This window comes from Pezoporus occidentalis, unplaced genomic scaffold (assembly GCF_034315485.1).
Source record: "Pezoporus occidentalis ecotype Australia unplaced genomic scaffold, CSIRO_AGI_Poc_V1 ctg45, whole genome shotgun sequence".
Taxonomy (NCBI): domain Eukaryota; kingdom Metazoa; phylum Chordata; class Aves; order Psittaciformes; family Psittacidae; genus Pezoporus; species Pezoporus occidentalis.
In genome coordinates, this window is record NW_026915780.1 from 757604 (window position 1) to 785033 (window position 27430).

The 27430-nt window shown below is 47.0% G+C and overlaps 1 protein-coding gene across 2 annotated transcripts; it reads right to left on the bottom strand.

The window, feature by feature from the left end:
• Positions 1–1801: 1801 nt before the first annotated feature.
• PPP2R2D (protein phosphatase 2 regulatory subunit Bdelta) lies at positions 1802–26465 on the bottom strand. 2 transcript variants are annotated; one of them, XM_062635157.1, is made up of 10 exons: positions 26369–26465; positions 25611–25703; positions 14202–14299; positions 10650–10815; positions 9394–9506; positions 6372–6549; positions 5389–5553; positions 3821–3990; positions 3643–3734; positions 1802–2688 (listed from the first exon to the last, which is right to left on the bottom strand). In XM_062635157.1, the coding sequence occupies exons 1-10, from the start codon at positions 26403–26405 to the stop codon at positions 2409–2411; spliced, it is 1392 nt and encodes a 463-aa protein (XP_062491141.1). In that variant the 5' UTR covers positions 26406–26465; the 3' UTR covers positions 1802–2408. The 2 variants fall into 2 exon arrangements, with proteins under 2 accessions (XP_062491141.1, XP_062491142.1); XM_062635158.1 differs by lacking the exon at positions 26369–26465 and adding an exon at positions 26011–26166.
• Positions 26466–27430: the final 965 nt, after the last annotated feature.

The following is a 27430-nucleotide window of genomic DNA, read 5'->3' on the forward strand; positions in this document are numbered from 1 at the left end:
CTGAAAAAACAATAATGTTATCAATTTACAATAAAATCTGGGCTTAGAGAAAAAGAACTGCTAAAAATGTCATGAATTGACAAGAACTATTTAATTGGAAGTGGCACAAGGAAATCATGTAACAGAAGATTTCATCATTTCCTTTTCATTATACTCATATTCCACTTAATTTGCTGAACAAATAGATCAGACACAGACAGCACTAACAGAACTGCTGCACATGGACAGACAGGGCTCCAAGACAGAGAGCACTTGACCCCCCTTTGCGCTGGCAGAACAACCAACCTTGGGATAGCTCTTCTGGCCAATCCACTCACAAACAGCAGGAAAAGTTGTACACACAGGATCCCAGCCTGGCTTGGGCTGGAAGGGACCTTAAAGCTCCTCCAGCTCCAACCCCTGCCACGGGCAGGGACCCCTTCCACGGGCAGGGACCCCTTCCACGGGCAGGGACCCCTTCCACGGGCAGGGACCCCTTCCACGGGCAGGGACCCCTTCCACGGGCAGGGACCCCTTCCACGGGCAGGGACCCCTTCCACGGGCAGGGACCCCTTCCACTAGAGCAGCTTGCTCCAAGCCCCTGTGTCCAACCTGGCCTTGAACACTGCCAGGGATGGGGCAGCCACAGCTTCTCTGGGCACCCTGTGCCAGCGCCTCACACCCTCCCAGGGCAGCAGTTCCTCACTGTCCCCTCAGGCTGAACACACAGAGCGAGGCCAGGTAAACAGTTAAAATTTATTAAACTTTTTGGTCAAAAGAACTGAACATTTTGTACAGCCCCAGCGCAGCTCCGCCAGCACGGCAGGAACAGGCTCACCTGGAACACATCAGTCACCCCCAGGCCCAGGAGCCTCCAGTGGTGTCACAACCAAAGTACAGAGCAAGGTTGGTTTTAATTCAGACCCTTTCAGACGCTCAGCCCTTCACAGAGACACGGTGGCGTGTGCAGAGCCTGCTTTTAAGGAAGCGGAGCACAAACCACGCTGGAGCTGTTGCCTCCAGGGAGCTGCGGTCTCACATCCATTCCCACTGTGCAGGCACGTTCCCAGCGTCAGCTCTACCTCCTCGATGCTACCAACACGTGCTGCAACGGCGGCAGGAGCCCTCACCCAGCCTGCCCGAGGGCGAGGAGAAGGTTGATGCATTTTAGGCCTCTTTGGAGAAAACAAAAGTACCTAAGGCTTAAGAACAGGAGGGGAGAGCAGGATCCCAGCAGCCACAGCAACACCCGCCCGTGGCCTTGGTGCCTCCTGCCATTGGGGTGTCAGAGCCACAGCGTGCCCCAGTGCTGGGCACAGCCACGAGAGGGGTCGGGTTTGGGCCTGGAACTGCAACAGGAATACAATATATTATGCCAAGTAGTTAAAATAAACTCTTATCTTCCTGACAAAGACTAAAAAGGTTAAAAACCGTAATGCACATGAGGTTTGGCTCTAGTGAACATTGAGATGCAGCCAATGAACTCAATTTGTTATCTTCAAAGAAGAAATAGTGTTCCACGTTTGGTTTTCCCTCCTGGTCGGTTTCTGTTAAGGCTGTGGACATCTTTATACCGACCTCTGAGTCTCCTACTTGGTACAGAGAGCACTTGACAAGGAAACCAGTGCAATTTGAACTGAACAACAGCTTTGTGGGAACTCTGACCTTGGAATCTGAGATACTACACAAAAACATCTGGATTAATCTGCCAAAAAAAAAATCACTGTTTTGGGGACAAACCCTGTCAAATCTGCCCCTCAGACTAATTCTGCACAATCTCAGGACATGCAATAGAAAAAAATAAGAGGACTGAATACATACCTTCAGATTTAAAAACACTTTTTATAGCTTGTTATTTTATTAAGTGGTTGACACCAGAAGGTGTGGTTAGAGATACAGGTGCTGAGTAAATAGTCATGGAAACCTGTCTACAAACCCAACTCAAGACCTACCTAAGTGCTCCAAGGTAAAACCACCTAAGCCCCGAAAAGGCCAGAGGAGGAATGTTCACAGGCATTAAGCACAATATATGTTCTGAAAGGCCCAAATATTACAGCAGAAAGAGCGTGAGAGAGAAGAAATTACACTGTCATGACAAGTTTCCTTCTTGGGTGTTAGATTTTTGGTCTATCAAGTGGAAAGGAAGGCTCAGACTTCAATAAATACACTGGGTTTGAGCGCTGGCCTTCGTGAGCACTGTCCATCCATTCTGCCTCTGAGGGTTCCACCTGGAAAGCTGTGGCTGACGCTCCCTACCCCGACAGCAGAACATCCATGACTCCAAACCCGGCCAGATCCTCTCCTGGAGCTAAAGGGAAGTAAGTGCATCAATGTTCTTCACTGGTAGGACAACAAGGCCTTCTCTTTTACAGATAAACAACTGAGCGTAACTATGCGAGACGACGGCTCCGTCCTCGGGGAAGTCATCTCTAGTTAATTTTGTCCTGGAATATATACAAGTTATTGGTGGCAGCTACAGCAATGATGTTCTCCATGGGATGCCATGCTGTGTGCAGGATCTTCTTGTTGAAGTCCAGACTGTCAACGCTTATCTCGTCCTTCTTCCTCTTGCCCCCCGTGCAGACCTTGCGCGGCTTCAGCACGGCGCGGGGCTTGCTGCTCTCGCGGGAGGCCTCCAGGGTGACGTCCCGGCGCGTGTTGCGGTCGAACATCCTGAAGAAGTTGTTGTAGGACCCAGTCATGATAGCGCTGTTCAGAGGCGGAGGGAAGGCACATCTTAGTGCTTGCCAGACACAGCATCAACCCCTGTCTTCTCCCTCACACTCACAAGGTGAGGGTCAGCCCCAGCTCATGACCAGGATGGGCCGTCACACTCTTCCCCTCCCTGACGTACACCACTGCTCTGTTCCATCTGGATTTCAGCATTGCCTCCATGCCACTGCTTCCTCCCCTGGGTGTTCCTCTGGTCATCACCCCCTCTACCATCCAACCTGGCCTTGAGCACTGCCAGGGATCGGGCAGCCACAGCTTCTCTGGGCACCCTGTGCCAGCGTCTCAGCACCCTCACAGGGAAGAGCTTCTGCCTAAGAGCTCAGCTCAGTCTCCCCTCTGGCAGGTTAAAGCCATTCCCCTTGGCCTGTCCCTACAGGCCCTTGTCCCAAGCCCCTCTCCAGGTTTGCTCGTCACTTAGGGAATCAGTACTTAAGCAGCATGTAGCAATCCCACCTACTTCTGCAGTAGCAGTGTAGGAGGAAGGCATCACTTTCTTTGCTGACCCCTGTGCACAGCTTTGAGATCTGATTTCCCCAATCACTTTCCCCATCTAACCTATGTGGTGGATCTTCTACTCTCCAACAGTGGATAGGTTTAGGACAAAGCTTGTTTCACAGCCTGATCCTATTACCACCCTGATACCTTTTCACTGAAGAGCCTGCAAGCTTTGGCTGCAGGCAGGTCCCTGGTTTAGGTGTTTCAGATTTACTCAGTCTTCATCAAAGTAAGAATGCCCAAGGAAAGCCAACACAAAACATCCAGACCTGCCATGGTCTCATCTATGTCATCTGGAAGCATTTTAACGGGCAGCTCATATCGCCATAGCTGTTTCGTTACAACCTGAAAGTCCTGCTTATGGCTTTCCAGACTGGAAACCAAATCCCTAATGCTAAGGGAAAACAACACCCCAAACCAAACCCCTGAGCTTACCTATCAGAACCGTTCCAGCAGCACTCGAACTTGTCAAAGATGCAGTCATTTTCATAGAGGGAACACAGCTTGCTCCGAAGGTACTCATGAACCTTTGGGAACATTGAAATTGGTGTTAGACATAAAGAAAGAGAAGGAAAGGGAAAGAGGGGTATTGAAGAAAAGGTGACCACCATACTTGGTATGTCTCTACAGGCCTGTTCTCCATGTTGAGGTCCCACACTTTGACTGACAGGTAGTCTCTTGTCATCATGTATCGGCCGCTGTGACTGAATTTAACATCAGATATCGAGGATATTATCTCTGAAAAAAATGATCTGCTGCTAGGATCCTCGGGCTCTTCAAAAACTGCAGACAGAAGACACAGTGACAATGAAACCAACACCAACCTTCACAGCCTCCAGCGCTTGCGAAGCTTTACATCAACATTCTGGCTGCTTTTTACAGAAAGGTGCTGGTAAACACTCTTTAGGAATAATGTCTTTTTGAGTAATGTCATGCTCTTGGTCATCAGATGCTAGATGCCCATCTCCAAGACTCCCAGGCAGAGCACAGCATCAGCAAATTACAACTCATGGGTCTTACAAGTCCATCAGAGGAAAGAGTTAAACACCCACACATGGGTGCAGTGGGCATTACAACTGAGCTACAAATCACATTGAACATGAGCTGGTGAAAGCCTCAGCACCCCAAACACAGTACCTTAATGAATGACCCATGCACTGAGACTCCTGTACAACCTACTTCAGATCTGAACAACAGTTGTACAAGGCAACCTACTCAACTATTAGTATCTACACTTGAAATGCAGTTTGTATGCTTTTAAAAGCAGATAAAGAAATGCATTATTTAAACTGAGGAGTCAGTCTCTGAGGTCAGTGTTTCAGGACACAAGAACTATTTAAATTTTGAATGGATCCCTTTTAGCAGGATGTTATTCAGTCACAAACAGTTAAAAACCAAAGTGCTTCCAAGTAACTGAATGCAACTCTAACTCGAATACATGGAGTGGCCTCACAGTCTGCATTTCCAATGCACAAATATATCCTTCCACCAGCAGGAAAACCTCATCTGCACTGTAGAGAGCTTACCTGCAAGTGTCAGTGTGGCAGGTCGCCCCACAGGGCTAGTGATACTGCTAAACCACAACCACTACAGTTGTGAACAACAGGCTGTGTGAAAGGCATAGGCAGTTATCCTTACGGCTTCAATACAAAAGCTTTCCTTTCCTATGGAAGTTTAAGTGGCTCAGCAGACTAGAGCAAAACTTACTTCAAGCACAGCATGAGGCCTTAGGAATTAATTCTATGCTAAGAGCTGCAAATGTCACAACGTAAATGGATTCTGGCAGCATCAGCCCAGTTTCTAATGCACAAAGGTGAATAAACTGCCCTGAACTGGCATTTGATAAGCAGATACCTTTGAGAAGCACCAAGACTGAGTCTGGACAGAAGACAGGTCTCACTGGTGCCAAAAGCACTTGTTCCCATCACTTTATGATGCATAAATGGGTAAACAGGAGCAGAGTCAGATGGTCAATTGTCTCATGCTACACTTCTGCTTGGTGATGGCCTAGAACAAGACAATTAAAATGTTCCATTCTACAAAACTACCACCCCTTACCTCGTATGCTCTTTACCAAAAAGCAGAACTTGGCACGGTCATTTACAAGCAGAACACCTACACACTCTATCTTGCATGAAACCGAAGCAAGAAGCCCAGGAGCTAAGGCTCATCCCAACTTACACTTGGAGTGCCTGTCGCAGAGTGCTGAGGACCGCATGTCACAGAGGCGAATGGTTCCTTTGCTGCTGCTGTACACGAACACGTTACAGTGGTGAGGGTGGAACTCCGCAGCAGTGATCACCTCTGTCAGCTCCTCCATGTTAGCAGGCTTAATATCTACAATATCTGGAGGGGGTTTGTAAAGGCAAGCTCACATTCAGACAGCTTCTGGCAGGTGACTACTGAAAAATGCTCAAATTCCACGTAGAAAACCAGGGCGAGATCTTAATTTCCACCAAGTGCCATCTACACACAGGGACTTGAGTAAATAAAGTCTAGATGCTCCAGGTCAACTTCAACAGATGCTGGAGATAATTCCAGACTCCTCCCAAGCCTCCTTCTTAATGCTTCCTACTGAATACATTCTTTCTCTTTACCTAAAGCTTTGGAAAACTCATATGTGACCTACTGAACACTCAGTATTTCTGCAACTTCTACCTCACTGCAGACTTGTGAGAGGAGAACATCCTGAGCTGTGCATACACAGCCTTGCAAAGAGGTCTGAAAGTTATTTCTGCAGGTAATGGTACCATCTACATGGAACCCCCCTGAAATTTCAGAGAAGTGTCAGCTAAAGAGACATTAGACTCTAGAAAGGAACATCTAAAGTAACAAAGGAGCTGCTTTTCATATCTTTCCACTCTTAAGTCAACCGAATTCCACAGATAAAGGATGCTCCCTTAATTCCTCCATTTCTTTTTAGAAATCAATCTATTAATGATAATTGTACTGGCAGTTTTCCATTGCAATGATGCTTGCACTCAAAATGAATGAGAGCATCCTAAAGCCTGCTTTCACCGTATTAAACCTCAGACTTCCAAATCCTCTAATTTAATCCCTAGATTCAAACACCTACTCTGATGAGTAAAATTAAAGTGATTCTCTTAAACACACTTGATTTTGAATTGCCCCAGTGTTCATACAGAACAAAAAAAAAAGGATACTAAAACTTCTATCTGTGATTTCTAAATGCCATAGGTTAATTCTTAGGTCATCCGCAGAAAGGTACGTTTCATGATCACTATTTACTGAAATAGAGTTTATGTGATAAGTATGTGCATTTGCAAATATCCTTCTGGGACTTGCTTCTACCATTAGGTCCATGGGTTTCAAGATTGGCACCTGAAACATGAAAACAAACAGTCAGTTTTGGCATAAACCTGATTTCTGATTCAGAAGATCTTAATTACAATCAGAATCATTTAGGTTTGAAAACACCTTTAAGACTGTAGAGTCCAATCATTAACCCAGCACTGCCCAGGCCACCCCCAACCCATGGCACTGGGGCCTCGTCTCCACGCTGTGTGAACACTTGCAGGGACAGTGACTGCAGCCCTGCCCTGGGCAGCCTGTTCCAATGCCTGAGCACCCTCTGGGGCAGGAATTGTTCCTCAGCTCCATCTAAACCTGCCCTGGTGCAGCTTGAGGCCGTTTCCTCTTGTCCCCTCCCTTGTTCCTTGGGAGCAGAGCCCAGCCCCTCCTGGCTCCATCCTCCTGTCAGGCACTTGTAGGGAGCCATCAGGTCCCCCCTGAGCCTTCTCCACTGAACCCCCCAGGTCCCTCAGCCCTTCCCCATCACACTTGTGCTCCAGGCCCTGCACCAGCTCCATTGCCCTTCTCTGGCCCCGCTCCAGCACCTCAATGTCTCTCTTGTAGTGAGGGGCCCAGAGCTGAACACAGGATTCGAGGTGCAGCCTCACCACTCCCCATCACAGAAGGACAATTACTGCCCTGGCCCTGGTGCTGATACAGGCCAGGACACATTTGGCTTCTCAGCTGCCTGGGCACAAACTGCTCATGTTCAGCTCTGTCAATCAGCACCCCCAGGTCCTTTTCCATGAGCAGCTTTCCAGCCACTCTGTCCCAAGCCTGTGTGGTTGTTGTGGCCTGGGTAGGGAACCCAGCACTGTGCACTGCTTAACTTCAACTGGCTTTGTCCCATTGATCCAGCCTGTCCCTATTCCTCTGTAGAGCCTCGATACCCACAAGCAGATCAAGACGCCTACCCAACCTGGCTGTTATCTGCAAGCTGACTGAGGGGGCACTCAAATCCCCACATCCAGATAGCTGATACAGGTATTAACAGAGCCAGGCTTGATACCGAGCCCTGGGAACACCATAGGGGTGTCAATAAATGTTGATGGCAATTAATTAATTGCATATGACTGATTCCTGTTTTGATTTAGTGACTATAAACACTTCTGAAACCCACTGATCAAGAAAGCAGTACAGCAGCCCATGAATGATGACTTTCCTGCTGCCAACACACTACCTCACACTGAGTGCAGTAGGAGTTATCTGTCAAATACAGCAGCTCTGTATCTCATCCCACAGGGCAGTGGTGGATGTTTATTATGACATTTGAGATCATGTTCATTTGAAATAAGCACTTTAAACGCCCCCCACATCTTAGAGGGGTGTGAAACTGGGAAGAATAGTTTGCAAACAACACCCCACCGTGCTCTCTGAACAGCTTTAGGAACACCCGGATGCCCTGTCACAAGCAGCTGAGCTGCCAGGGTCAAGTGGACTAAGCCTCCCTCTAGCTCCGTCTCACTGACCAGCAAGTGAAGGTTGCTCAAGGACATCCTAAGCTATTCCAGTACATGGAATTTCATGGAACACCAAATTACATCATCTAACCAAGAAAAAACAGTTATGACAGTGTTCAAGACAATATGTATTCCCAGAACAAGAAACAAATGAACTCAAGAGCTTGCCCAATTGCTTTCACCATGTTTGTATCTCAGCCTGTTTACATCAAACCAGAATGGTTAAAATTAATCCATTACTTTTATTAGGCAATTCTCCTGTCTCATCACACAAGTGTTCCTGGCATGGTCAGCAGTGGCATTGGCTTGGAAAGTAGGGAGAGCCTCAGTTCAATTCCTATTTATGGCAACAACCACCATCTAAAATGCAAGAACCACCCTCAACCCCACACAATTTCACTGCCTGAGCTCCTGCTTTGAAGGATCCCAAGTTTGGAGCACTAACCCTACCTCTGCATCACTGTGCAAGCGGAAAATGTCAGGATCCTTCAAATACACATTAGGTTTCCCAAATGCTCAGAACTTGCCTTTAACACAACCCCCTTCTACCTTACCACAGAATACTCAGCACCCTGCTTACACTGGAGTCTTGTTCTTAGAGAAAGACCAAAGTTGTTAAATCTCAGCAATATTGAAGGGGAAGAACTATCGATATAACCAGAGCCAAATTCTTCCCCAGTTCACAAGGGCCTCCAAGAAAAGGGCCCTACATGCCAGCTTCAGAGCAGCCCTTGGGGAAGATGTACAGGTTAACCTGGGCACTGGGTCCTTCATACCAGCACAGACACTATGGCACTATCCTCTGCTGACTGGCTGTGGTCAGAAGGGTAAGTCAGAGTCTGAAATCAATACGCAGTCTCTGCACTTTCCTTTGTGTTGCACTGAGACATCGGACTGTTAAGAGCACAGCAGAATGAGCCCATGCTGGCTATGAACTGAGTACAGAGTAGTGGAGCCCCAGCCAGAGATACCCCAAAATGCTGTGTTCTCAGGCTTGAACAACAACATTGTTATATTTCACTGCTGTCAATAAATCAGCATTGTTGTCTTCTACAATTCTAATACGCTGAGGTGGACAAAGGCTTCTCTAACAAAATATTTTCATTTTAAAAACAGCTGAAATTTCAAATCCATTTTCAACAGGCTAAAATATTCTAAGAAAAAAAACTAAACCCCAAACTATTGGGAAGCCAATAGTATAATATTATAATAAAAGTTTGCTTCAAGTTTTCCATAGGAACCTTATCTAATAACTACAGACATATATACCGAAGGGTCTCCATTTTTAATATGTGTTTTCAGTGACCCCTACCAAACCATTTTTAATCTCCACACTGCAGCTGAGCACTTTGGTAGTACAAAGGTAGAGAAGTACATGGAGAAAGATACTAACAGTCAGCGAGCAGACACATACCCGCAGTGCTGTGATTCTGAAGGGATCCCGCAGTCTTCCATCTTCATCTTTTAAATTATAACCTTCGGCTCTTTTATCCCTTTCACTTATTTTCCATAATTTAATAGTTTTATCTAAAAACAAAAATTCACGTGCTTGAGAATGAATTCAAGTCAAATAAAATCACTAAACCACAGAGGCAGCAGACTGGCTGTTAGTTGTCTGTCTCGGTTTCCCCTGCAACAGGAAGGGCCCAGATGGGGTCCTTTTAAACACCAAGGTAACACAGAGTAGAGCCCCCCCACCCAGGGTACTCTGTGCCTTCAGCTATGTTGTTCAGCAGAACCAATACATGGAAATCATTATCAAAGTTAAGGCTTTTTGAATTTCAAAGTGCAACAGACAACAGTCATTCCTGCTTTTACAGCTTCATGTAGCAGGCAGGATATCAGCACTTACAGAGTCATTTAAGCACAAATTCTTGGGAAATAGCATATTTCTCTGAAAGTAACAACAACTTTTTCTATAGGATCATTTAGGTTGGAAAAGATCCTTTAAGATCAAGTCCAGCCATTAACCTAGCGTTGCCAAGGCCACCACTAAACCATGTCTCTAGTTCTCCATTCACATTTACAGCTTGCTCCATGGTGCATCAAAATGAAACCAATCCAATACGTAAGAACCACTCCTAAAACACTGGGAAAAAAATAGAAACAGCCCTGAAATGCATAAAAGCTTGTCATTCCCAACTTAGGATACATGAAAGCTGTGCAGAAATTACAAGCACACAGTAAACATGGTATAAACATCCTCCCTGAGTGACTGTTGTCTTTCAAACAGTTGCTCTCCAAAACACATGATGTTTTGATTTAGAAAGCAAAAAGGTTGTAACCACAGTGCTTCTGTTTCAAATATAACTGTTACAAATTCATCAGGGATCCCAAAAAATTACATTTCAAAATTAGGATGAAGTCAAATCCAGACTTCTGCTACAGCTCAGCACACCAGGAACCCATCTATATAAGAACTATACAGCAGGGTAACAGGGTATGTAAAGTGACAGCATGGTCTGTCTGCCCCCAGAAGGCTCTGGAACTGTGTCTCTTGCTGCTGCCTCATTTCTACATTCATACATTAGTACCTAGAGTGTTACAAACAAAATATACTTTACATACAGAGAAGACATTAAACCAACCCCAAAACCTGCAGACACTCTCCCCCCAGCAAGAGAACACTCAAATGATGAAGTCCTCTGTGCAGAAATGACGTGTCCTTACCATTTGTAGACAGCAGGAAGTGAGCAGCATTCTGTTGTGGTAACCACCTAATTTTATTGATTTTTTCCTCAATTTCTAGACTTTTCAAGTAGTCAAATTCAGGTTCATGACTCTGGAAGGTGCTGTAAACATTGTATTCCCCCCTGGAATGAGGACGGCTTTTATTCTGCAAGGAAACAGTAACATCAGCTGCAAGCAGTGTCACGAGCTCATTAGGAACTGTACATACAAACTAATGACTACAAACTGTCAAGTAGAAACGTTTACAACAGATCTTGAATTTACATTTTTACCCTGTGATACTGTACTTAGTTTAGCATCAAAAGAGTGCACACAGACTTAAAAGCATCTCTTTATATATTAATACATGTGTACTCATAGAACACAGCCCATTCCAAGGCATGCTGGCCACAGAGGAGTTCCTGTGCTTGCCTGAAAGGGTTTAAGGCTACTCCACCTCTCCCAAGCAGTTTCAGCAGTGCTGGAGCAGAGAAGTAACATCCTAAGTCCCACACCACCAACTCCATGTCATTAGTTTCTGCTCCTCACTTAATCTCTACTCCCATCCTTTTCTTTTTACTCATTCCTGTAAATCACCACAATATGGACATAAAGTAGGCTTCCAGAACAGGAAATCAATGTAAAAGGACACAAGACATGGAGTAATTGAATAGGGTTTTTATAGAAGTCATCGTGCTGAAGGCACAGCAAGATCGATGAGATCACTATATCTACCTCCTCTCCTACTCCTTTTAAAGCCTGCTGTGTCCAGAAGTGGTATCAAGGTTTATAATTGAGCTTTGACAACCTTTTTTGTTTGTCAAAAAAACATGAAGGCTGGAATCAGTACGTTTTCATCTAAGCCATTCTATAGTGCTCATCATGGTGTGCCAAACATGACCACAAATACACTGACAACTTTTTCTCTCACAGAACTACAAGACCACTTTGTATGATCCTTGGTGGCAAGGAAAAGAGATCAGAGTCACAAGCATCCACAGATTTGCAGAATCAGAGTTGGGACAGTTGGTTATCAGGATTTCAACTGGGTTAATGAGATGCTGATTCACATTTGGAGAGCTGCAGAGCCCGGAACTCCTGAAACACAGTTGGAAATCACATGCTGGAGAAGTAGCAGATGACTCCTCTGCAGAGGCAAGCAGGCAGCAGAGCAGGAAAGCCCACCCTGCACGCTGACTGGTGGCAGAAAATACAGTGGGACCCACAGGCCTAGAGACCACCAGACCAGCCTGTATTCCAACACAGTGACTTGGGTAAGGTTATTTCAGTGAGAGATTTTCCTGCACTGTCTCACAAGTATGGAGTTTTAGTTAATGCTGGGACTTCACATTATTATTCCTTGTCACTCTTCCAAATGTTGGATAGGATGCTCCCAGCTAACCCTGCTCAGTATCACTCTGCATCATTCACAGCCACCCAAGCTTTGAGCAAGCTGTGGCACTAGGCAGTGGTCTCGCTCTTTACTCACACATTTGGTTGGAATCACCAGCTGCTTGGAACTGAAGTGATGTCTGAGTTTAGGGCGTGAGGTACAAGAGTTCAGCCCACCTTCCCAAATCATAGTGTATGGGGAATTTTATAACTACCCTAAGTTGCTGGTAACCTAGTTGGCCTAGTTAATGTCCATGCTGTTGAAAAATATTGGTTGTAAGGTTTTATTTGCTCACCTGAGATCTATTCCTCCACTCCATGACTTACATAGCTTTACACATGCTAAGAGATATGACACTTATGCCCAACTCCTCCCTACAGTCTGCATGTGCTCCAGAGAACACCTCAGTATTCCTGGGTAAACAGTCCGACTGGTGGGTTTTTTTTCCCCCTAGCTGGGTTCTGACTTACAGAACAGCTGAAAGCCAACCAGTAATAGCTCCACTCTTAACACACATCGAGACAGATCCTGAGCAGATGGACACTTCTGACCTTGATCTCTCTGTGCCTTGGTTCAGTGTCTAGAGCAGACTAACTGATCCATCAGCTATGAGCTGTCTAGGTGCAGCAGGGCAGTGTTTCAGCAGCTTTTTCCTGTCGCTACCTCTCAAATCCTCACAGTAAAACAGTAAGTCACCTTTGGTAAAAGGGGTTATAAATAGTATCACAGTCAGCAGGAAATGCAATATACTGAAAGCTGAGATACTGGATATATAATACTGGATACTGCAGTATACTGAGCATCAGCTGAGCCACACACAAAAGAAGTAGGATTCGGATGGAAAAAAATGGGAGCATCTCAAAATCAGTGTAATTCATGCACAAATGAGCTGAATTAAAATTCCAGGATCAGTTTTGGTATTTGTGACCCAGGAAAAGCTCAAAGCAAACCAAGGCTCAAATTCTCACCAGCTTTTCAAAACAAAGGATAAACAGGTTCTTTGGTGGGTGAGCAGAGGTGAAAATACCTATGTGGAATATTGACTGTTTAAAGAACACAATTCCAGATTTCTCTCAGGCATGACAAAGCACGACAAATATTTTTCATCATTTAGTGCACTTCTCCAATACACATTATTTCTCTGGACATAAAAAGCTCAGAGGTGGCTCTGTGGGGGTGAATGGGCAGCAGAGGCTACAGTGCTATCACACAACTGAGCAGCACTGCAAGGAGCCAGTCAAGAGTGTGCCACTGCAGGATGAGGCTTCCTCTCTCTGAACTGAAAATGCTTGAGCATTTCCTCGAGAAGCTGTTCCCACTGGTTTTGATTCATAAAATCCTGAAATATATCAGATTAATTCTTCAGTTTTTGAATCATCCCACCCTGCTGTCCTTGCAGCTTAACTTGTATCCTTATTCATGAACTTTTCTTTCATTATCTTCAAAGCATTGTAATTTTATAGAATAAAACAGTTCAGGTTGGAAGGGACCTTAAAACTTATCTACTCCCAAACCCCTGCCACGGGCAGGGACCCCTTCCACTAGAGCAGCTTGCTCCAAGCCCCTGTGTCCAACCTGGCCTAGAACACTGCCAGGGATGGGGCAGCCACAGCTTCTCTGGGCACCCTGTGCCAGCGCCTCAGCACCCTCACAGGGAAGAGCTTCTGCCTAAGAGCTCATCTCAGTCTCCCCTCGGGCAGGTTAAAGCCATTCCCCTTGGCCTATCCCTGCAGGCCCTTGTCCAAAGCCCCTCTCCAGGTTTCCTGCAGCCCCTTTAGGCACTGGAGCTGCTCTAAGGTCTCCCCTTCCCCAGGCTGAACAAGCCCAGCTCTCTCAACCTGCCTTAGATCAGCCTGCCAAGTATAAAGTTCAGAGGAAAGTCCAGAGGCAATTCTGCAACATGATACATAGCACAGTAGATACTGATGTGAAGAACTCCCTTGGATTTTGAGGACTCTTTTTTGGGTGGAGGGTGGTTTAACCACCACAAACCAACCTCCCAAGTTCAGCACGGGGCAGGTATTTATCGATTTGGCTAAACTTGGGGTTTTCTGAGAAAGCCATCAAACACTGAAACTTCACAGCATGGAAAGATGAAGTGAGACAGTGCAACACAAGAACAGTGGAGTAACAGCACTTATGTTTTTCAAGTCACTGACCTCTTGTTCCCTTTGAAATATAACCACTCTGCCACCTTTGTCTCCTGTTGCAAGAAGATCACCAGAGTAATTAAATTCAACTGTTGAAATAATATCAGCTGTAAACAGAACAGAAACAAACAGCACTGTAATGTGGGAAGCAAAGCAAGATGTTTCAAGACTTGAACACAAAATTACTACTTGTATTAAAGCAACAACACAACTCCTTCATTTACATCATCATATCCAGACACTAAGCCATGTTTCAGAGCCTAACAACACTTTTAGATTTAGGTTTATAATCTAAAGCAGTTCCTCATTTCTCAGTTTAAGCTTTTGAGGGCCTTCAATCATGAAAGAGAAGGCATATTGTTTTAGGAATCCAGACTCTGTATTCTATCTGTTGCCAGTAAATGCTGAAGCACGTAATAGAGATGGGAAGTCTGTGCAGACCCAAGTATAAATCCTGTGGGAAGCAGTTCACCTGTGATACTGGTATTGCTTTGGAGCAGCACAGCACTGACACTGCTCCCACTGAGGCCGAGGCATACCTGCCTTTCTTCACGCTGAGTACTCATGTAGTTAGTTCAGGAACCTGAGCTGGGCATCCACCTCTGCTGAAGGGGTGAGGTGAAGGAAGGAAAGAAAGGAAACGCTTCCAGCCGAGCTTCCCAAACCAAGTCTGCAGAAGCACCAGCATCAGCACATACACCACGAAGAAGAGGCAATGCTCACTGCACCTGAAGGAATGGGAGAGTGAAGGAAAAGAGCAGCACCTCCAGTTCAAACTGAGTCAGGTGCCCTTGGGACTGAACCCTGGAAACCACCAGTGTTGGTTCACCACTGCTCACCACAATAAATCTCTGGAGGTGGCAGTAAAGAAATAACTGCCAGTAACAATCTCTAACCAAGGGACAGAGAGATAAGGGGCTGTAAACGTCTGTCAGGCTTCAGGCACACGGTAACAAAACCAACACAGCACTCAGCATCAGATGGTGAGTAAACATTCATCCCTGACACACTCATCCGGGCTGGTGCTTGTAGCCACCCAAGGGCTTCACTGGATGATGCAGGCAGAGAAACTGCAAGATCTGAACTATATGATACCAGTTAGTTTCAGAGTTTGCAATTGGAGAGTAGATGAAAACTGCTTCTCTCTTAAATTCCTTTCAATATGCCCCCACTCTTTTGAGGAAGGCGATTAGAAGTCTAAGCAGTTTCCCCAATATATAATATCCATGTTTCATCTTTTATTAACAGATGCCCATGAAAAGTTTTTCCTAGTGCATAAAGTTAATGATTTACCTTCTCAGATTAAAAAAAAAAATAAAAATACACAAATAACCTTCTACAACTGTATCCCAGCCTTCCCAACCACATTATTAACCTGCTTCTGGACACATCTGATTTTATAATTGTCTTTCTTTCAAAGGTTATGAAAAGATTCCATTTTGATAAAGAACAGGATGATCACAGAACCCCAGCCTGGTTTGTGCTGGAAGGGAACTTAAGGCTCCTCCACCTCCAGCCCCTGGCATGGGCAGGGACACCTCCCACTAGAGCAGCTTGCTCCAAGCCCGTGTCCAACATGGCCTTGAACACTGCCAGGGATGGGGCAGCCACAGCTTCTCTGGGCACCCTGTGCCAGCGCCTCAGCACCCTCACAGGGAAGAGCTTCTGCCTTAGAGCTCATCTCAGTCTCCCCTCTGGCAGGTTAAAGCCATTCCCCTTGGCCTGTCCCTGCAGGCCCTTGTCCAAACCCCTCTAAAGGTTTCTTGTAGCCCCTTTAAGCACTTGGAACTGATCTAAGGCCCTCTGGAGCCTTCCTTATTTCAGCCTTTTCTCTATATTAAAGTAACTTGCACTCACATGTACAGAAGGACAAGAGAAGACAAACTACCGTCACATTGGTTTACACACAGCATCTCACTGCATGCCTCTCATATGCAAGACACATTTGTGATTCTGATTGTCCAGAAGCAAAGGTCTGTTCAACTTCCCTTCTGTTTCTGCTCCACTGTGGCCAGAACTCTGTTCTGTGAGTGGCAAGGGAACTCCCCTCCTGTAAACTATGGAGAGCAGTAATACCTATGGCTTTACAGTAAGATATTCACCTGGTAATATTGCTTTCCAGGCATGAAAAATGTTTAGTCTCACTTTTGGAAAGGAGTTCTACTGTAGTTAGTCTAGCTACAGAGCAGGAAACTCCTAGCTGTCTTCAAAGCTGGTATATTAAAGGACAACTAAATTATGGCTCTCTACAATCTCAACTTCAAAAGCACTTCCATGGGCAGTAAACATCCTCCCAACACAGGAGAAAGCTGCAAACATCCATCCACCTTTACAATAATGTAGTGGAAACCATCCTCAGGGATTCAGGAGACTGTCCTGTAAGCCTTCACACATGCTCCAAAATTGAGTACAAGTGCTCTAAACCTTTTAGCATCACCATCATCTCCCTCTATCACAAAATGCCTGCCAGAATGCTGTTAAGGTTCTCACTTCCAAAGCTGCCTGAGCTTGTTATAATGGGGAGTGAAGGGGGACAGAGACCACTGTTTGTTAGGATTCAGAGATGAGAGCAAGTTTAGACCTGCAAATTAATTTAACCCCAAAGGATTCATACTGGGTGCTTCTAACTGACACCAATAGAGCCTGTGCTCTCTTCACGTATTGAAGGATGCCAAGAGATCCAGAACACCCAAATCAGATGCTTAAAAGTAGCACCTGTGAACTCTTCCTCTCTAAGGTGACTGCACATTGCTGCTTGGGTTAAACTTCAAACCCTGGAACGCATCACTGCGGCACAGCTCACCCAGATGAATGGGCAGCTGCAGTTAATGCTCAGGACTGGCACTAACTACATGTGAACAGCATCAACTTCCCTCTCATTCTTCTAAACTACTCATAGCCTTCTGTCAAAAGCCCATTCCTCAGACAACTGATGAACAGGGAAGTCAAGACAGTCACTGTTGGGGAACACCACCTAAAGGGGGTAGATCCAACTTCCAGGGGATTTTAACTTCACTTTCCAAACAGGTAATGGGCAATACACTGCTTCACATTCAGCACACACACACTGGCAGAACAACACACATCAGACACCTGGTCCCACCCCTCCCTCTGGAAAATACTTTAATACACAGCACCTTTTTCCATGATGTGTCCTAGAGATCAAGCAAAGGAACGAAGGACTATGAAACTCCCTGAGGAGGCTAATGCTTGGAGATGACTGGATCTGGACCAGAGCCAGGCAGCTGGCATGAACTGTAAGGGAGACTGCCAGTGGAAACTAAACTTAGAATGAACACTTCTGTGCCTGTCACAGAGATCAAAGGTGACACACCTTTCCCTCTGACACATGGTTATTCTACAGAGGGTTTTATTCTACAGCCGGAAAAAGCTGCAGGAGACATTGCATAGCCTCCTACAGCTGATAGGAAGGAAGCTGAGAGTGCAGAAGAGGATGAAGTGGCAATTATTGTGCTCCTAAATCAGCCAGGACATCAGAATCTGGGATCACAGAATCCCAGCATGGTTTGGGTTGGAAGGGAGCTCAAAGCTCATCTGGTTCCAACCCCTGCCATGGGCAGGGACCCCTTCCACTAGAGCAGCTTGCTCCAAGCCCCTGTGTCCAACCTGGCCTTGAACACTGCCAGGGATGGGGCAGCCACAGCTTCTCTGGGCACCCTGTGCCAGCGCCTCAGCACCCTCACAGGGAAGAGCTTCTGCCTAAGAGCTCATCTCAGTCTCCCCTCGGGCAGGTTAAAGCCATTCCCCTTGGCCTGTCCCTACATCCCTTGTCCCAAGCCCCTCTCCAGCTTTCCTGCAGCCCCTTCAGGCACTGGAGCTGCTCTCAGGTCTCCCCTTCAGGAGCCTTCTCTTCTCCAGGCTGCCCCAGCCCAGCTCTCTCAGCCTGGCTCCAGAGCAGAGCTACTCCAGCCCTTGTAGCATCTCCATGGCCTCTTCTGGACTTGCTCCAAAAGCTCCACATCCCTTGTGTGCTGTAGGGCAGAGAACTACCTTTAAGTACCCGGCCGAGTTTAACAGAGCCCGAAATAACCCTGCTTCTTGAGCGAATCTGAATTATGGAGCAGATCTAAGGTCAACCAAGGGCACGCGCTGGGCACTGAGCTGCCTGCCCAGCACAGCAGCAGGAGCAGGAGCAGGAGCCGGTCGCAGTCAGCGCAGCCGCTGCTGTGCCACGGCGAACTGCACGCAAGAGCCCTCCTGCGGCCGGGCTGCCAGCCCTGCGCGTCCCGGAGCCTGCCGGGAGCGAAGCCACTCGGCACTTCAGCGGGAAGAGCACCCAGGCTGCTGAAACCGGGCAGGAAAGCAGCAACGGAAGGTGTCAAACCGCCCCCCAGCCCTGTCCCTAAGGCCGCCCAGCTATCACCCCACACCAAGCGCTTGTTCAGCTGGCTCAACAACAGGAGGTTGCCTCTCCAAAAGGAGAACTAGTTCAATTCCCTCGTGGAGCTCAATTTGCACTTCCTTTTCAATGGAACCAGATCATAAACTGGTGCTGGAAGCGTCCTCTGAATTATATTTTAAATTCCCCCATCTTCCACCTAGTTTAACATGCACAGTTTGATGTTAGTACAACGAAAGGGCAAAGCAGCAGCAATAAAAGAAAGTAGTAATGAACATTACTTTCACACTTGCCAAAGCTTTCTGTGCCTTTTCTTACAAGCAACTGTGGAGGCTATTTTTAATATTCATGACACAGTCCAGCACTCTGGGTGCAAACCCACTCCCTCAGTATTACTTTTTTCCCCTCTGGAATAGCAATTCCAACAAGCTTTTTGCTACTGGAAGTATATTTAATGAATGTGATTCTGTCAGGTTTGCTTCTATGTAGCTCCTTGTCATGCTTTCTATTTTACTTTAATAGGAGTTAATAAAAGTCTTAACATGATGGGTGAATATCTTCCACTTGCAGTGCTCACTTTCCTCTGTCTTTTCTTTACTTAAAACACTTTTGTCAGTTTTAAGCTTTCCCCCCAGGTGTTAAAATACTCCACAAATGGCACAATAGTGACAGCTCATGTGGAACTGTATCAACAGGTACCACAACCTGCTGGCACTGCAGAGACGAACAGCAGCAGCTTTCACTGTGCACACAGTAACACATGGCTGTAAAGACTTGTGCTAATTTCTGTACTCCCACTACTCAGTGTGTTGTATTTTGCTTTCCCACCCCATAACTCTGTAACACTCACTGCTTACCCAAACTGCTTATTGCTCACTCAGAGCAATACACACTCCTGCAGCTTCACACATTAAACTATCATCCAACTACACCTAGCAATTTGTCTTCTCCTGCAGCCGGTTCTGGCTTAGTCTTTGAAAGGATTTTCCTCTCTGTTCTTTAATATTCCACTTGCCATCTTCCCCTGGTACTGAGAATGTTCCCCCCTTAATGCCCACAACCCTATACCCTTGCACTTTTCTGACCAGACTGTGCTAACTTTGTTATGCATCTAAGTCAGGAAAAAGATGCTAGGTGCAAAAGCTATGGGTGAACTTCAACTGTGAAATAAGCATTTATGAATCACTTCTGACTGCCTTTGAGGTCTCCACCTCAGCTGTAAACTTCCTGGTTCCCTTTAAAAAAGGACAGATACACTAAACATTTTTCTACTTGTATTCAGGCTCCTCCTCCTGCCCATGCAGGTCCAGTAACTCATGGTGTTCATGCGTATCAAAACCTGATACCATGGTAAAGATTCCAGATTTGAATTCCCTGTGTGATGGCTGCAGGGCAGAGTCTCTTCTCCACAGAAACCCCAAATAACCACTTCTATGAAGCCTGAAGATCACCTGGAGCTTTGTCTTTTAAAGCATAACTATTCACCCGTATATCTGGGCTTCCTCACTATTAGCAGTCTAACAATTATGAGCTAGAAGCTTCCAAAAGTCCACTAATGTTGTATTCCTCACACACAACACATCTTAGTCTCCAGAGTTAATTATATAGAGTAAACCGACATATTATACATTAACATATTAACAGAATCACAGAATGATTTAGTTTGGAAAAGACCTTTAAGATCAAGTGCAGCCATTAACCCAGCACTGCCAACCGCACCACTAATCCATGTCCTTAAGTGCCGCATCTACACAGCTTTTAGATGCCTCCAGAGATGGTGACTGTAAGACAGTAAGCCAGTGCAATTTACTTTCAGGTAGCTAACACCCTGGTTTAATGTTGTCTGACAGGACTGGAATTCAAAAGAACACTTATTATTAAATACTACTGGCAGAGAACAACATTTTTAGGTAATTGTTATAGAGTAAAGGGTGAAGACAAATTCTTGGTTCATGGCTTGTACAATGACTTGAGATTAAGACAACTTTCCTCAACAGGAAACCAACATACAACATGCATGCAGGTCAAACCTGCCTGCATAGTAATATGGCTCAGCTTCGGTGTGTGTTTGAGCCCAGAAACCCAACATGTGCTGGGCTCCAGCCCCAGAGTGTGTGCAGCAGGTCAGGGAGAAGGTTCTCCCTCTCTCCTGTGCTCTGGGGAGACCCTCTCTGCAGTCCTGATCCAGCTCTGGGGCAACAGCACAAGAGAGATGTGGAGCTGTTGGAGCAAGGAGATGCTGCAAAACCTGTAGAGGGGCTTTGGACAAGAGCCTGTAGGGACAGGCCAAGGGCCATGGCTTTAACCTGCCCGAGGGGAGACTGAGATGAGCTCTTAGGCAGAAGCTCTTCCCTGTGAGGGTGCTGAGGCGCTGGCACAGGGTGCCCAGAGAAGCTGTGGCTGCCCCATCCCTGGCAGCGCTCAAGGCCAGGTTGGACACAGGGGCTTGGAGCAAGCTGCTCTAGTGGGAGGTGTCCCTGCCCATGGCAGGGGTTGGAACTTGAGGAGATTTAAGGTCTCTTCCAATAAAAACCACTCTGTGATCCTACAAATTAAACACCAGCAAATACCTTTCCCAGAGCCGGTATCAGCTATATCCTGCAGATCACCACATACAACATACACAAAGCAGGGAAGATGAAGGAAACTTTCAAAATCTTTGGTCCCTGCTGGGAATGGGGACTCTTCAGAATGCTCACAACAGTCCTCTGGGCAGTGGGGATGTGGTGAACTGTCAGAGGATCAAGGTAAAGTGCACTGCTACTGGGGAGCAGTGCATAATGCTTTAGGGAGGGCAAGAGCAGGTATCTCAGGTCTTATTTGTGGCAGAACACTGCTTTTCAGGGAAAAAAAAACAAACCAGAACAGAGCATAAAACACCCACCTTCTGTCCAGTTCCATCTTCAGCTACAGCCCATTACTTACAATGAAAGGAGACCACACACGGCCTAATCATAGAGCCATTATTACTATATTTCCCAGTTCTTACAGAAAAGAAATCTTAAAAGCCATCACCCAGTTCTGTCACTCCATGACGCTTTTAGCACGTGTCAGATAGCTGTGCCTCTTCTGGAACAGTTTAACTCTGAAACTGTGCCAGAATTTGGTTTAAAAACAGCAAGAACAGGCCAGTTAAATTCCCGAGTCCCACAGCAGAACAGTTTTGAACCACTGACTTATAAAGATGATTTAACAATTTAACACTAAGTGTTTTTAAATCCCTTGTATCCAGACTTGAAAACAGTTACAGGATTAGAGTCCAGTATATTCTTATTAATTGTGGGTTTCTTCCCTGCTTGTGCTCTGACAAGCTCCTGAGCTGGATTTCTTAGCACTGTAACAAGCTTTAAATGGAGAAGCAAAGAATTTGTTCACCTGATGACAACCAGGTATCTTTATCAGTGCTGTCTATACCTATTACTATTTGAAGACCTTCTGTAAAACCCTAATAGTACTTATTTTTGATATTTAAATGGAAATATGAAGCTTCTGAACAAGTAGAAAATCCAAGGCAGGTTTCCTGAAAGTCAGTGACAACTTATTTTGAAGAACAGAAGTTTTGCCCATGTGAAATACTTTACAAAGTTACATCCTCAAGTTAATGGATTGGAACTTCCAAGGAGCCCCTGTCTACTACCAAAGGGCACAGCGTACAGCATTCACGTGCAGAACCAGGCTTTATACTCAGCTGCTTCACAAGAAGGTTTCAAAACCCACACTTAAAGCTGGTGAAGCTTAAGTTGATGCAGCTCTAAGAGGAAAGTAGTATCTGTTTCTTTTAGTGGAGTCACCATACCCTTAAAGCTCCTTGTGTCTGGAACAGGAAGATACATCTAACCAGCATTTAGTAAAGGGAATGGTTCATCTCAATCCCAAACGCTGCACTGACTGCTTTGAAACCCCAAAGAAACACCAGTGTCCAAAATGGGAAACCCACAATGAACTCCACAGCACACTGGCTCCCAGTCTGACGAAGAGCAGACATTCTGCCCAGCAGTTCCAGCCTGTCACTGGCACAACTGACTCAGGAAGACTTAAGAGTGCCACTCTCTCTTTCTCTCTCTATATATAAATACATTGTTAATTACATCCAGAAGTGCTCCTGGATTATATGCACATCTGGCCCAAGGAAATTAGGAATATCTGTAAACTATTTAACAAACTGTATTAGATTTTGCTTGCTAAAAAACCAAGCAAACAAAAACCAACCACCCAAACAGAGCAGTTTTGCACACACAAAACAAAACACTGAAATCTCAAAAATGATGAGGTCTCAGGCAGCAGGATCAGTAAAAAAATAATATTTTAAAAATATTCCTGCATTTAGAAAGGTACTTTCCACCAAAAAAAGTAATCCAGGAATAACAAGTTTCACAGGCAGTCAATAGGGGTTTTGTAGACACGTGGTTTTACACTAACAACAGAATTACCACACAGTTTTAAATTAAATAGTCTCAGTATCAACTCTTTCATTCAGCATCTGTTTTATTCCCCATTCCTCCTCCTTGAATCTAATTCAACTTTTCTGCATCAGAAAACTCTTTATTTCAGTAACTGGTGTATCATCCCTGCTCTGCTTGAGGTGGCCAGGCTGGGCACATAAACACTGCTCTATTTCTTCACCACACAGAGCACTGTACAGATTCAAAGATTACTCAGTGCAGAAAGGGAATACATAGAAGACAAGGAGGAGACAAAGTGATATATAGATTAGCAACCCAGTTAAAAAACCCTGGGTATGAAGATGGCAGCAGCACATACAACTGCAGGGATCTGGCACAGCCATACTGGCATGTGCATCAAGGCAATAGGTGTGAGAAACAACTACTGAATATAAAGATATCCTAGAATTACACTTTCAACAGAAGTGACTTTCGGTTAAGGTGCTTGACTATCAGGCTTTGTCATTTCACCTACTGACTGAATTGTCTGCAAGAACAGTCTGCAAAAAGCCTGCATTTAATACATCTGACAGGTATTTGTCTTTTTTTCAGACTGCATCTACAGAGCTGCTTTTTCCACAGAAAAGAGGAAAATAGTTATTTATAGAAACTGTAAGTTCTCACTATCACAAAATCTTACAGGAAACTCCCAGGGGTTTATGTAATATTTGCAGCAAGGCAACAGTCACCCATCCAACACGTTTAGATGTGCAGTTTGGTAAAAGATGGTTTAAAGATACTTTAGAAGATGGCAATGAATAAATAGCTCTTTAACTGGGGACAAAATACTACAAATGTAATTGCACTCTTACTGCATACTGCTCAGTCAAATTCAGGCAATTATAAGTAAAGTTGCAATATATTTGCTAAACTCCAATTTCAAGGCAAGAAAAAACGAATGGGGGAAGTCCACAAACGAAAACAGACCAGGAGTCCAAAAGCTGCAAGTAGCTCTTGTTTGCCAGTAGGAAAATCAAACTCTACCAATAGTGCAAAACCAGGTGCTGAGGAATTATATTCGCTGTTCTATGGAGAAAATGAAAATCCCCACATGTAGCAGCACCTCACACAATCTGAAGCCCTCACTCCAGGAGAAGTCGCATTAATAACATGCATCTGGGAACTTTACCCTGGGAAAAACCAGGGTAAAAGCATTGCGTGTTGTCATCACTATTCCCTCTACCACTCCTAGTTACTCAAAGCAGAGTTTTCCTCTGTCTAACTAACCACTGTGCCTTAGTGGTATGTCTCATCAGTAATACAAGTTCTTCTTTGAACAGTCCTGTTACACACTTAAACAATTAAACTGGGTTTAGGACAAGGTGGTGTTTCAAAAGTGAGCAGCTTTCTGGCTCTACACATCACTGTGAAGTGCTCATAGGGGTATACTTTTTGCAACAGGGAGAATTTTCAGTCACATAGATACTAAATCCTAAAAAAAAAAAAAAAGGACCAATGGGGAAACTCATAAAAGCCACTTCAATCCATTTTCATAAGAATTCTGGGAACTTCAGAACCACAGCAGAAGCTAAACCACATATTTAGAGAGGAAAAAGCAAAGAGAGCAACAACTCAGCCTGAGCACTTGTTTCTCAAGCAGTTTTCAAGTCCATTCCTCCCATAGCTACTACTTTGAATGGAATGCCAAACAAGTGGCATGAAAATGAAAACAGTGTCAGCATAATTCCCCTGTAGTAGTCAGTTAGGAAAAATACTTACTGCATCCAGTAAAGCACAAACCCAAAACCACACACTGGCACTGCAAGCTGCTTCACTTAATACATGCAACTATTTCAGTTAATGCAGTAAAATCAACAGCACAGAACTGTTTCACACACATACTTCACACCCTCTTTTCTAAATAAAACCCAAACAGTGCTGCCAACGTGAACAGTCTGAACACTGAAAATTCAGGGGGAAAAAAAAAATGAACTCTCATCAAAATTGAGCAAAACTTCATGTTGTTTCTACACACTACAGAAAAAGGCTTTGTCCAGCTGAACCATTCTCCTTAGCTTCTATCACTGCAAAGCATGCTGTGCTCAGAAAGTTTCAGAGCCATGCAAAGGTGTGCCCATTTTCCCTACTGAAACACGGCTGTATATAGCTCCCAAATGTAACGAGTGGGACTGAAATCTCTTCACAGCTGCAGGAAACCTTTAAACTCTGCTTTTTAAATGAAGCCCAAGTGACAAACCTACATGCTCTCTGCTGCTCTCTTTGCGTCAGAGGAAAACTTGACAAGCCTGACAGACTCCATTCATGCTTCCCCCTCCCCGCTGTGTTTTATCACTGTCATTACCTTTTTCTCCCTAGTGATTAGCACTAAACAACTGGAGGAAGCCACCGTGTCTTCTCCATTATGCTCTCCTGCAAAGAGCAGCACGCTGCACTAGGAGCTCAGGCAGTAGCTTAGTCATTGCAACACACCCGTCCTCCGAGCCTGGGGCACGGACCGAGGAGATGCTGTCGCCGCTCTGCCCTTCCCAGCCCCGGCTCCCTCAGCGCGGGCGTGACACCGATGTTGGGAGAGGAAAACAGGGTGGTGGCGGCTCCGGCGGGCGGGAGCCACCGGCGCCTCCGGGAGCCCGCGGCCCGGCCCGGCCCTCCCCTTACCTTCCGCCACGTCCTCGTCGATCGCCCCCTTCACCTGGGAGAAGCACCACTGGAAGTCGTTGCTGCCGCCGACGCCTCCACCTCCTGCCACCCCTGAAGCGGGAAGAGAGGCCGGTGAGGGACGGGGCGCCCCGCGGAGCCCCGGGCCCAGCCCCTTCCCCGGCGGGGCCCGCTCCTCCGCCGCACGGCCCGACCCAGCGTAGGCCACACCGCCTCGGCCCCCAGCCGCGGCCCGACCCGGCGCCCCGCGGGGCAGGCCCGCTCCCCGCCGTGCCCCCCCCCTCCCCGCCGCACCTCCCCGCCTGCCGGGGCCGCGCGGCGCGGTGCGGCCTGCCGCGCCGGTCCCGCAGCGCCTCCGCCCGCCGGGCGAGCCGCAGCCCGAGCCGCAGCGGGGCCTCACCTGCCATGTCGCGCGGTGCCGGTGCGGCGGAGGCGGGGGCCCGCGGGGGCAGGCGCCGGCCGGGAGCGGGTCGCAGCCGCCGCACGGAGCTGCCGCCGCGGGAGGCTTCGGGGTTTCAAAATGGCGCCCATTGCCGGCCGGCCTGATCCGGTGACGTCATCGCCCCGGCTCCCCTCAGCGGCGGAGGCGGCGGGGCCCGGCCCGGCCCGGCCCGCTCGGCCCCGGGGCCAAGCGCTCCCCGCGGGGCTGCGCCGGCGCTCGCAGGAGCGAGAGGAGCAGAGCGAGGAGGCCCGGGCGGCCCGGGCGGCGGCAGGGAGGAAGCGAGAGCGGGGCTCCGAACTCACCGTCACGAACGCACCTTGACGTGAGGGGGCGCGGCGGGCCGGGGCTGCCATAGCCGTGGGGACTGCCCCGTTCGTGCGCCTCCTGGTTTGATTTCGCTTCCTCCGCTCTCCCCCCCCGGACGTTTAATGGTGGGGCTGCCTGGAAGGATGAACGTGATTCTTATCTGTGGGCTCCCGGGGTCCTGCGGAGGGTCAGGGGCAGCAGGAGCAGCGAGCACAGCCCCCATAAGACGGGCAGCCCCGGGGGCCTGTCCCCGGCCGGGTTTTTGAAGCCCCGGTGCTCAGAGAGGTGCGGGTGGCTCCTGATGGTGTAACTGTGCGCACCTGGGCACTGAGGGTGGGTGAGCCCCGTGTTCAGGAAGCATCACTCCATCCACCCATCCATCCCTCCCTCCATCCCTCCATCCCTCCCTCCATCCCTCCATCCATCCCTCCATCCATCCATCCCTCCCTCCGTCCACCCATCCATCCATCCATCCATCCATCCATCCGTCCATCCGTCCATCCGTCCATCCGTCCACCCGTCCATCCCTCCCTCCCTCCCTCCCTCCCTCCCTCCCTCCCCATCCCTCCCTCCCTCCCTCCCTCCCTCCCTCCACCCACCCTCCATCCCTCCATCCCTCCATCCATCCATCCATCCATCCCTCCATCCATCCATCCATCCATCCATCCATCCATCCATCCATCCATCCATCCCTCCCTCCATCCATCCATCCATCCATCCATCCATCCATCCATCCATCCTCCATCCCTCCCTCCATCCTCCATCCATCCATCCATCCATCCATCCATCCCATCCATCCATCCCTCCATCCATCCATCCTTCCCTCCATCCATCCCTCCCTCCATCCATTCATCCCTCCATCCATCCATCCACACACTCCTGCATTCATCCATCCATCTATCCAGCCATCCATCCATCCACCCATCCATCCATCCATCCATCCATCCATCCATCCATCCATCCATCCATCCCTCCATCCCTCCCTCCATCCATCCCTCCATCCACCCATCCATCCATCCATCCATCCATCCATCCATCCATCCATCCATCCATCCATCCATCCATCCATCCA

What these genes read in the sequence shown, in the direction of transcription:
- PPP2R2D (XM_062635157.1), bottom strand. Translation starts at nt 26,405, where the DNA reads ATGGCAGCCCCGGCCCGCCGCGCCCCCTCACGTCAAG. An exon ending in TCAGAATCACAGCACTGCGG is followed by an intron (nt 6,550 to 9,393) that starts GTATGTGTCTGC and finishes TTCATGTTTCAG; the next exon opens with GTGCCAATCTTGAAACCCAT. An exon ending in TGCTGGAACGGTTCTGATAG is followed by an intron (nt 2,689 to 3,642) that starts GTAAGCTCAGGG and finishes GCCTCTGAACAG; the next exon opens with CGCTATCATGACTGGGTCCT.